Below are 12,433 nucleotides of genomic sequence, written 5' to 3'. Positions count from 1 at the left end.
GACATATCCCCAATTTAGAGGAGAATCAATCTAGTTACATACTGTAAGATTATGAGACATAAATAATACAGTATTTTTTAATCATAGTATCAAAGTCAATGACCATTCAATCTGCCTCCATTTGATTTCCATTGGCCATATGGGGTAAATCAAAGACGATATAATCAAAGAGTATGAAAGATAACACAACTGCTGACTTAGTCTCTAACCTGCTCTCCCACACCTCCCACCCACTTTAGTCCATCAGGAGGCTAGTGATGCCTCTGAGATAGCTCTCATTGACAGGGAAGTGGTGATGCCGTCATCCTGACCTGACTGCAGGATGCTTTAGCTGTCGGGACGTCATCCTGGGAAACAGCTGCTAGGTTAGCAGGTGGATTAGCATCCTGGGAAACAGCTGCCAGGTTAGCAGGCGGATTAGCATCCTGGGAAACAGCTGCCAGGTTAGCAGGCGGATTAGCATCCTAGGAAACAGCTGCCAGGTTAGCAGGCGGATTACCATCCTGGGAAACAGCTGGTAGGTTAGCAGGCAGATTAGCATCCTGGAAAACAGCAGCTAGGTTAGCAGGCGGATTAGCATCCTGAGAAACAGCTGGGAGGTTAGCAGGCGGATTAGCATCCTGGGAAACAGCTGCTAGGTTAGCAGGCGGATTAGCATATTGGGAAACAGCTGCTAGGTTAGCAGGCGGATCAGCATCCTGGGAAACAGCTGCTAGGTTAGTATGCGGATTAGTGTGGTTTGGTTCCCCCATATTTCTGACAGCACAGAGACAACAGCTGGGAGAAGGAGAAAAGACTAGCCTACATACCAGCAGACCTTGTTGAAGCATGTGTTTTCCTGGTTGTAAACACAAATTCACACACACGGTGAGCAGTATCAAATGTCCTAAGTCAACTAAAGATTAAGTCATTCCACTGGAACAAATACGTTTATTAATTAAATGATTCAATCAAATAACAATCACTGTGGGTCCTTGTATATTTAACCCTAACCCTTCAGATTTGGTCCAAACACTCATTCATTATCAATAATATATATCTATATATAGATATATTACATAAATAAACAAAATATTAAATTAGGCAAATAGTTTGATCAGCAAATGATATATATATATGGTGTATTGAATATATTGAAGGAAATTAGAATATATAATGAGTAATATATATATATATATATATATACTCATTACAGAAACTCTGAACGTTACCACCCCCTAGATTACAACAATGTTCCAACATGTTATCAACTTTACCCAATTGTCAATTTGCAGATATCTTTGCACTAAAATGAAAACAATTGCTGAGAATTGGGTACACATCTTACAATTGTAATCAAAATGGTTACCAACAGAAGACAGAAGAAACTCAATGAAATGTTATAGACTGGGTTCCCTTTCTGAAGGCACTAGAGTGCTATCCGGCTAGCAAAAAACCAAACAATCAAGGGGATTTACCTTGACAAAACAAAGTCTGTCTAATCATGATACATAATTACAGTATAGAGAAATGTTGACCCTCCCAATAGCCAGTCCTGTCTAATCTAAACCCCTTCCTTTGAAGATATTCAAGAAACTGTACATCAATACTGTCTGAAGGAGTATGTTTAGAATGCGAGTCGTGGCCACCATAAGACTAAGAAAAGTCAAGCACAACACAAGGAGGGACAAGAATTCGGCGGGCACAACACCTTCTAGACACAGATCACAAACTGAAGGGTAAAGCTGAAAGAATGTGGTGGCACAGGTAAATTATTTTCACCTGACTACTTTTTATCCATGTGTACTGAATGTACAGTAGATGACTCAGGATATTAACAGTCTCCATGCTGCATCCCAGAACGACAGTGAACCATTAGAATCCTTACTCAGCTAAATAATCACGCGTTTGTACCGGTCTTATTTATGCAGTAGTGAGGAAAGTGGGCATCTCTCTCTCTCTCTCTCTCTAACAGGAGGGGGGGGGTTCAGAATAAACTCCTCATTGGCCCTGCAGTGTCAGTCTACCCACCCGGGCAGAGTGCCAAGAGATGTGATGGAGCGAAGGAGGAGATAGAGTGATAGAGAGAGGAGAGAGAATAGAGGGGAGGAGAGGAGGCAGCCAAGCCGGGCTTTTGTTCTCAGATAAAAGTATCCTTCCTTACAAGACAGGCATGTCGGGAGACAGAAGAGAGAGAGAAACCTAATTCAGTGGGATGTGACAGACAGTCACAGACAGTCAGAGGATATGGGGCGAGTTATAATAAGCAAGTTTTACAGGCAGCCCTGAGGACTAACCACATATTAAAACACCTGCCATTAGAGATACTATCCACAATACATAGCCTACAACTTTCCCCCAATAGAGGGACATTTTCCAGCAGGTTGCAGCCATTTTCTGGTCTAAAGTGCCTTATCAAGCAACAGAACAAGGTCATACGCCATTGCTGCAAGGTAAAGGAAGATTTCTTTAGTTGAGATGAGAGACACGCTAATTAACTAATTATGCACCAATTTTCCTGGCCAATTTGCAAAGCAATTAGCACTCGGCAGCAATTCTGAAACTGATTGGAGATTTTAACTGAAAATAATGCCAACTGACAGAGAGATACAGTCCCTAGTGAAAGACTACACACCCCTTGCACAGTCTTCACATTTTGCTGCCATAAAATTAAATAAAACAATTAATTAAATGTTTTTTTTTACTACTGATTTACACAACCTACTGCACATTTCCAAAGTCAAAGAAAATGATAGAAAATCGTCTGGATAAATAAAATATAAAACACAAAGATGTCTTGATTGCGTATATCTTCACACCGAAGAGTTAATCCTTTGTGTAATAACCTTTGGCAGCTATTACAGCTGTAAAACATTTGGAATAAGATTCTATCAACTTCACACAATTCTTAGGGCAACATATATCCATTGTTTTTGTCAGCCTAGTCTCTTATTTTCAAGCCGATATAAGTCATGACAGACTGGATCATTCAGGAACACTCAACACCTATTGGAAAGCCATTCTGGTGTGTCTTTGGCATTAACATTTGTGCAATTGTCCCGCTGAAAAATAAAATGATCCCAGGGTTAGGTATTCAGAAGAATGAGGCAGGGTTTCCTCTAACTTTTTATCTGGGCTTTGCACCTTTCATATTTATTTTCATCCTGACAAACTCCCCAGTCCCTGCCAGTGACAAGCATACCCATAACATGATGCTACATCTGTACAGTATATGCATAGAAATAAGAGGTTAAAATATATATTTCAAAGCTCCTCTCAGAGCATGTCGTGGTGTTCAGGTTCAGGATATGCTCAACATATCCCACTCAACACGCTGTGACAAACTAACTTAAGAACGACACACTTCTCATCTCTGCCTCTGACACTGTTCCGTCATAGGACAACATTCTCTCCCATTCTTGTTCCGAAATACAAAAGGAATGGAAAATGTGTGTATGTAGGACTGGCTGTGGTTCATCTGTAGTCTAAAACGAGGGTTGTGTTAAACATCTTTCCATCAAATATCCATTTTAGATACAAATAATGAAAACATACAGTGCTTTCACACCCCTAGACTTTTCCACATTTTGTTGTGTGACAGCCTGAATTTAAAATGGATTACATTTAGACTTTGTGTCACTGACCTACATACAATACCCCATAATGTCAAATTAGAATGATGTTTTTACTTTTTTTTTTACACTTTAATAAAAAATGAAAAACTCAAATTTCTCAAGTCAATAAGTATTCAACCCCTTTTAATGGCAAGCCTAAATAAGTTCAGGAGTAAAAATGTGCTTAACAAGACACATAATAAGTTGCATGGACACATTCTGTGTGCAATAACAATGTTGACATTGAATATCCCTTTGAGCATGGTGAAGTTATTAATTACACTTTGGATGGTTTATCAATACACCCAGTCACTACAAAGATACAAGCGTCCTTCCTAACCCTAACTCAGTTGCCGGAGAGGAAGGACACCGCTCGGGGAGTTCACCATGAGGCCAATGGTGACTTTAAAACAGTTTAATGGCAGTGATACAACATCGTAGTTACTCCACAACACTAACCTAAATGACAGAGTGAAAAGAAGGAAGTCTATACAGATTAAAAATATTCCAAAACATGCATCCTGTTTGCAATAAGGCACTATCTTAAAACAGCAAAACATGTGGCAAAGAAAAACTTTATGTCCTGAATACAAAGCATTATTATTAGGGCAAATCCAACACAACTCATCACTGAGCACCATTTTTTTCAAGCATGGTGGTGGCTGCATCATGTTATGGGTATGCTTGTCGTTGGCAAGGAATAGGATGTTTATTTTGGGTAAAAATAAACAGAATAGAGCTAAGCACAGGCAAAATCCTAGAGGAAAACCTAAAACACAAGGCCAAATATTCACTGGGGTTGCCTAGTTACAGTTTTGACTTAAATCAGCTTTACAATCTATGGCAAGACTTGAAAATGGCTGTCTAGCAATGATAAACAACCAACTTGACAGAGCTTGAAGAATTTTTGAAAGAATAATAAATATTGTACAATCCAGGTGTGCAAAGCTCTTAGAGACTTACCCAGAAAGACTCACAGCTGTAATCACTTCCAAAGGTGATTCTAACATGCCTTGACTCAGGGGTGTGAATACCTATGTAAAATTTGATTTCTGTATTTCATTTTCAATACATTTGCTAAAATTTCAAATGTTTTTATTATGGGGGTATTTTGTGTAGATGGGTGAGAAAACAAATCTATTTAATCAATTTTTGAATTCAGGCTGTAAGACAACATAATGCGGAATAAGTCAAGGGGTATGAATACTTTCTGAAGGCACTGTAGCCGTGAGAATATACATTGCTGAACAAGATATTCTATTCAAACGATATGCCGGAGAATGTGATACCAACCATGATAAACGAAAGCTAGCGTAACATAAAATGATCGATGCACCGACAAAACAGCTCAGTTGTACATGTGAACTCAACATGATATCGAAAAGTGAGGGAAAAAAAATCTACTCTTTGGTGAATTAATGTTGTGCATGTGTGTGAGTCTGTCTAATTAACTAAAAACATGTGTATGTATTAAACATCTTACATGTCCTATTGAAAAACATTGAGTTACGTCAAATAAATATCTATTCAAAGTTACAAATTTGGCATGGCTTTCATTCTGAGAGTTCAACCCTCCCATGTATCATATCATGCCATCTAGTTCACAAATGAGCTCTATACAAACAGAGTTATGATTCACATATTCCTCATTTGACACCTTATCGGCACTTGTCCTTGTCACAGACTGAGTGGCCCCCGAGTGGCCCTTTTAGTTTCCAGGCACTGCCAGGATATAACCGGAGCGGCTCTTGGTGAAGTCTGGCTGCGATTGGTTGATCTTGGGCTCCACAATGACAGTGCACTTCCTGCCATTCATACTGCACTGGATGGGACTGGCGATATTCACCTGCAGCTTCCTCTTCTCACTGCAGAGAGGGAGAAAGAGAGATAAAAAGAAAAACGTGTCAAATCAAATCGGTCCCATACACATGGTTAGCAGATGTTAATGCGAGTGTAGCGAAATGCTTGTGCTTCTAGTTTCGACAGTGCAGTAATATTTAACAGTACCAAGAATTAGAACAGGTCATGGTAGAAATCATTTTAGTTACTCAGCTCCGTGGTCCTGGAATTCTCTCCTGAACATTTTAACATTTGATGATCTAGTCTCGTTGGTGGAGTTTAAACACTTGGTCGATGTAAATATCATAAAATAGTGTAATTGTCTTTAGGACAGCTGTTTTTTAGTCAAGACATTTGTGTTTTTTTTACGTAATATGTAATTGTTGTACTGTATGTGTGTCCATAGTTTTGTTGAATGTTTTGTTAGGGTATGGAAATTGTTTTGTTTGAAACTTTGTTCCCCCTCCTGCTATTGGACCAGGTCTCTCTTGAAAAAGAGATTAAATAAAATGTAAATAAAAAATATATCTAACAAGTAATCTAACAATTCCACAACAACTACCTAATACACACAAGTCTAAACGGATGGAATAAGAATATGTACATATAAATATATGGATGAGCGATGACCAAGCGGCATAGGCAAGATGCAATAGATGGTATAACATACAGTATATACATATGAGATGAGTAATTTAAGATATGTACACATTATTAAAATGGCATTATTTAAAGTGACTAATGATCTTTTATTAAAGTGGCCAATGATTTCAAGTCTGTATGGAGGCAGCAGCCTCTGTGCTAGTGATGGATGTTTAAGTCTGATGACCTTGAGATAGAATCTGTTTTTCAGTCTCTCGGTCCCAGCTTTGATGCACCTTGTTAAGCATGTATCGTACATACCTTACAGCTGGTACATCCATTTTAACAGAGAGAGAGAAAGTATGGTGTATGATATGTAGTAAATGCTAAAGGGATTTTTACACCAAAAACATTGATATGGTTCACCTTCAATTGACTGCGCATCCTTCAATGTTGTGGATATGTGTCGTCATAACATGGAAAAGACCTAAAGAAAACTTGATGCTAATGGGCATAGATATATACTATAGAACATTGTAGAATATACCCCAGGAACGATCCATGTGCCTGTACTGTTGGTATGGCTCACCAGCCGATTGGCTTTTAGTGCTTGTCACATCTAGTTAGGGGTTTTCTGTCTGAACGGCCATTTTGCACTATTCCCTCTTTAAGATCATCAATGAGGCAAATCAAACATTTGTTGAGGGAGAAAAAGTTATTTGTGAGGGAGTCAGGGTGTGAGTGTCTGCAAAAAAAAGTGTGTTGAAAAGTGTGTGTTTTAAAGTGTGTTTAAGACTTTTTAAACATTTGTTACGTTACAGCATTTGTCTAAAAACTATAAAATTACATTTTTTACTCATCAATCTACACGCAATACCCCATAATGACAAAGTGAAAACATGTTTTGAGAAATGCTTGCAAATGTATTACAAAATAAGAATCTTATTTACATACGTTTTCAGACCCTTTGCTATGAGACTCAAAATTGAGCTCAGGTGCATCCTGTTTCCATTGATACTCCTTGAGATGTTTCTACAACTTCATTGGTGTCCATCTGGGGTAAATTCAATTGATTGGACATGATTTGGAAAGGCACTCACCTGTCTATATAAGGTCCCACAGTTTACAGTGCATGTCAGAGCAAAAACCAAGCCATTAGGTTGAAGGAATTGTCCGTAGAGCTCCGAGACAGGATTGTGTCGAGGCACAGATCTGGGGAAGGGTACCAAAAGATTCTGCAGCATGGAAGGTCCCCCAAAACACAGTGGCCTCCATCATTCTTAAATGGAAGAAGTTTGGAACCACCAAGACTCTTCCTAGAGCTGGCCGCCCGGCCAAACTAAGCAATCGGGGGAGAAGTGCCTTGGGCAGGGAGGTGACCAAGAACCCGATGGTCACTCTGACAGAGCTCCAGAGTTCCTCTGTGGAGATGAGAGAACCTTCCAGAAGGACAACCATATCTGCAGCACTCCACCAATCAGGCCTTTATGATAGAGTGGTCAGACGGAAGCCACTCCTCAGTAAGGTGGAGTTTGGAGTTTGCCCAAAGCCACCTAAAGGACTCTCAGACCATGAGAAACAAGAATCTCTGGTCTTTATTTTTTATTTATTTCACCTTTATTTAACCAGGTAGGCAAGTTGAGAACAAGTTCTCATTTACAATTGCGACCTGGTCTGATGAAATCTAGGTTGAACTCTTTGGCCTCAATGTCAAGCGTCACATCTGGAGGAAACCTGGCACTATCCCTACGGTGAAGCATGATGGTGGTAGCATCATGCTATGGGGATGTTTTCAGCGGCAGGGACTGGGAGACTAGTCAAGATCGAGGGAAAGATGAACATAGCAATGTACAGAGAGATCCTTGATGAAAACCTGCTCCAGAGCACTCAGGACCTCAGACTGGGGCGAAGGTTCACCTTCCAACAACGACCCTAAACACACAACCAAGACAACGCAGAAGTGGCTTTGGGACAAGTCTCTGACTGTCCTTGAGTGGCCCAGCCAGAGCCCGGACTTGAACCTGATCGAACAGCTCTGGAGAGACCTGAAAATAGCTGTGCAGCGACGCTCCCCCTCCAACCGGATAGAGCTTGAGAGGATCTGCAGAGAAGAATTGGAGAAACTCCCCAAATACAGGTGTGCTAAGCTTGTAGCATCATACCCAAGAAGACTCAAGGTTGTATTCGCTGCCAAAGGTGCTACAACAAAGTACTGAGTAAAGGGTCTGAATTCTAATGTACAGTGAGGGAAAAAAGTATTTGATCCCCTGCTGGTTTTGTACATTTGCCCACTGACAAAGAAATGATCAGTCTATAATTTGAATGGTAGGTTTATTTGAACAGTGAGAGACAGAACAACAACAACAAAATCCAGAAAAACGCATGTTAAAAATGTTATAAAATGATTTGCATTTTAATGAGGGAAATAAGTATTTGACCCCCTCTCAATCAGAAAGATTTCTGGCTCCCAGGTGTCTTTTATACAGGCAACGAGCTGAGATTAGGAGCACACTCTTAAAGGGAGTGCTCCTAATGTCAGCTTGTTACCTGTATAAAAGACACCTGTACACAAAAGCAACAATCAATCAATCAGATTCCAAACTCTCCACCATGGCCAAGACCAAAGAGCTCTCCAAGGATGTCAGGGACAAGATTGTAGGCCTACACAAGGCTGGAATGGGCTACAAGACCATCGTCAAGCAGCTTGGTGAGAAGGTGACAACAGTTGGTGCGATTATTCGCAAATGGAAGAAACACAAAAGAACTGTCAATCTCCCTCGACGTGGGGCTCCATGCAAGATCTCACCTCGTGGAGTTGCAATGATCATGAGAACGGTGAGGAATCAGCCCAGAACTACACAGGAGGATCTTGTCAATGATCTCAAGGCAGCTGGGACCATAGTCACCAAGAAAACAATTGGTAACACACTACGCCGTGAAGGACCGAAATCCTGCAGCGCCCGCAAGGTCCCCCTGCTCAAGAAAGCACATATACATGCCCGTCTGAAGTTTGCCAATGAACATCTGAATGATTCAGAGGACAACTGGGTGAGTGTTGTGGTCAGATGAGACCAAAATGGAGCTCTTTGGCATCAACTCAACTCGCCATGTTTGGAGGAGGAGGAATGCTGCCTCTGACCCCAAGAACACCATCCCCACCGTCAAACATGGAAGTGGAAACATGCTTTGGGGGTGTTTTTCTGGTAAGGGGACAGGACAACTTCACCGCATCAAAGGGACGATGGACGGGGCTATGTACTGTCAAATCTTGGGTGAGAACCTCCTTCCCTCAGCCATGTCATTGAAAATGGGTCGTGGATGCCAGTCTCCAGACCTTAATCCCATAGAAAATCTGTGGAGGGAGCTGAAGGTTCGAGTTGCCAAACATCAGCCTCGAAACCTTAATGACTTGGAGAAGATCTGCAAAGAGGAGTGGGACAAAATCCCTCCTGAGATGTGTGCAAACCTGGTGGCCAACGACAAGAAACGTCTGACCTCTGATTGCCAACAAGGGTTTTGCCACCAAGTACTAAGTCATGTTTTGCAGAGGGGTCAAATACTTATTTCCCTCATTAAAATGCTAATCAATTTATAACATTTTTGACATGCGTTTTTCTGGATTCTTTTGTTGTTATTCTGTCTCTCACTGTTCAAATAAACCTACCATTAAAATTATAGACTGATCATTTCGTACAAAATCAGCAGGGGATCAAATACTTTTTTCCCCTCACTGTAAATGTGATATTTCAGTTTTTTTTTAAATAACAATGATGGGGTATTGTGTGTAGATTGATGCGGGAAAGAAAACGATTCAATCCATTTTAAAATAAAGCTGTAAGGCAACAAAATGTGGAAAAAGTCAAGAGGACTGAATACTTTCCGAATGCACTGTAGCTAGAGCTACCGTGCTAGAGAGAGAACTACAGCTCATTGAAAGAAAGGGAGAGAGAAATGCTTGCCTCTCACCCTGAAACCATTTCTCGCTAGGCTCTGTTAACAACCGCCGCTCGCACCGTTTGTCAAAATACATAATTAATTAAAACACCCTTGGTGATTCGCGGAAACGTCCGGAGCCAAAGCATCCACTCAGTCAGTGGTATTAAATCCAGAGAAATTAATCAGCGTGACCTTGACACGTCTAGTTTCGCAACAACGCCTCACTAGCAACAACAATCAACTCAAACTACCCATGCCAGACTTCTTCGTCTGCATTATACATACATTACTGTAGCCCAGCGATGAGGGCTGCGGCGGTGCAGGGTTACCATGGCAACCATGTGAACCTCTCCATCTGTCATGGCAGCTCTGACAGCCAATAGGACGGCAGCTCTGATAAATGTCTCTCGTCTGTCTGTCTGTCTCAGAGGATAGCATGTGGCAAGCATAGCCACGGGGCTGCTATCAGCTCACTTGAAGGACAAGCAGGGTTAAGCTTACAAATACACATAGTATGCACAGACAGACGTTGTGCATAGAATATACAGACAATGTATTGGACACCTTTATAAGTGGTAAATACTAAGAAACCTTTAAAAAATGTAAAATCCCTGGTACACACGAAAATGCTGCGAATTTTTTTTTTCATTTGTGGATGGTTACATGCACCGAATAATGCGATTATTGTGGAAAGTCAGATTAATAAAATAGTTTGATTAAAAAGTACATGATTTGCAAGAAGAATGATTTCCCTAATCATTCTGTTTACATGGACACATCTGAAATCAGGCTACCTGATGGCACTCTGATAAATGCTGGAAAACAACAATCAAAATAAACATTCTACCACAGCGAACATGTTATTTCTGGGAAGCATATTTGATTCTGAGTTCGGACATAAAGTGTGAAAACTACTTCTAAGACGCATACATTCAGTTGTTCCGAACACACTTCACTCGCGCTAAAGAGGGAGGCTCGATCGGCTGGTGATAGCACATGCACAGATCAAATACACCACTGGGCATCGATTAAGGTGTTTACATGTCCTAATCATTTGAAAGACTGCTCAGAATGCCAGGTGTTTTAATCAGCGTATGCGTACTTCAATTTTGAGATAAGATTAAGATTAATTGAGTAAATTTAGAGTGAATTGTTTACATGACTATTGCATAATCTGCCTACTGCCATTATCGGTTTAATACCGAATTATTAGTGTGCATGTAAACGTATTAAATTGAGTGACCAGTCTTAGTCAAGCCATCTCCCCAGGGAGAGACTCAGACACCACTGCCTCTACTCTCCTACTAGAAAATCTATTATTTCCTACACTCTTTCGCAGTAACTGTGTATTTTCTTCGCTAGAGATCTTCTGCCCCATCTACCCCAGCCTCTGAGGATAGAGAGGAGGAAGAGGAAGAGAGGTAGGGAAATCGACATGGCAATCTATCTGCATCCAGGCAACACCATTGACTCATCCTTTTAAAGGTATTTTTTTCATCATGGAGCCAAGCTCTCCTGCCTCCTGCAAAATATATGAGAAAGGATGCTTAAGATATACAGGTAAAGTCACTCAGCAAAGCCATCATGACTTGCAGAAGACTCGGGACTTGTGCTCAAGATAAGGTTATATATAGGTTACATTTAGACCTAAGAGACTTTAAAGTCTCTTTCGAATGACAGATAGGTTTTGTAGTAGTATGACGCAAATACTGGCAGATTATTGCAAATATGGGCAGTGCATGTGAATAGAGTGTTTGTGGCAGACAGACGGCGCAAGGATGGGCCAGATGATCAACAAGAGCACAGGTTCTGTGCCAAGAGCATCACATGCCCACAGTGCACGCACGCACGCACAAGCACACACCACACCCGAGCCTGAGGGAGGGTCTCCACAAGGTTCTGTTTATGTGGATGGGAGAGGGAGAAGAGCTCCCACTGCTTGTTTGTCAGATCTCTGCCCCTGCTTTCCTTAACAGCAGTTCTAAAATAAAAACCTGCCAGCCTCCTCTGATCAATACTGAGATTGTGTGTGCGTGTGTGTATATATGTGGACAGCATGTTCAGGTGTTTCTGCCTGTTACTACTGTGTGAGGGGGAGGGGCTGAGGTCAGTAGAGTGTAGAGACGGACCAATGGTCCATTCATGTCTGATAGATAGCCAACTCCCCTCCCAAATTCAACACACATGTCTTGCGGCCAACCCCCAATCCCATCTTCCAGAACACAAGCAAACAAACCTCCCCGCCAAGGAGGCGAGACAGGATGAGATAGGAGATGATATACAGAAGGGGGAAGAGGAGAGAAGGAATAGATGAGAAAAGATGAAAATGGTGGTTTCAGCAGGCCGAAGACACATCTGCTGGCCCTGGCCCACTAGCTTTCTGAATCGCCGTGTCTCCAGCTCGCCTAGTGTAGTTGCGACCACCAAACGGTTCCCTGACTCATCTATTGCTGCTCATTGAACCCTATGATCACTCGGCTACA

The 12,433-nt window shown here is 41.3% G+C and overlaps 1 protein-coding gene across 1 annotated transcript in view; it reads right to left on the bottom strand.

Moving 5' to 3' along the window:
• Positions 1 to 4,671: 4,671 nt before the first annotated feature.
• LOC106589294 (unconventional myosin-Id) overlaps positions 4,672 to 12,433 on the bottom strand; it is a 129,546-nt gene continuing 121,784 nt past the window's right edge. The window contains exon 22 of the mRNA XM_014179077.2: positions 4,672 to 5,458. Within this exon, the coding sequence (XP_014034552.1) occupies positions 5,302 to 5,458 (157 nt within the window). The 3' untranslated portion in view covers positions 4,672 to 5,301. The remainder of the gene's footprint in view (positions 5,459 to 12,433) is intronic.

The sequence above is a fragment of the Salmo salar genome, chromosome ssa28 (assembly GCF_905237065.1).
Source record: "Salmo salar chromosome ssa28, Ssal_v3.1, whole genome shotgun sequence".
Classification (NCBI taxonomy): Eukaryota; Metazoa; Chordata; class Actinopteri; order Salmoniformes; family Salmonidae; genus Salmo; species Salmo salar.
Note: the sequence above shows the minus strand (reverse complement) of the source record. Positions and strands in the feature narration are given on the sequence as shown.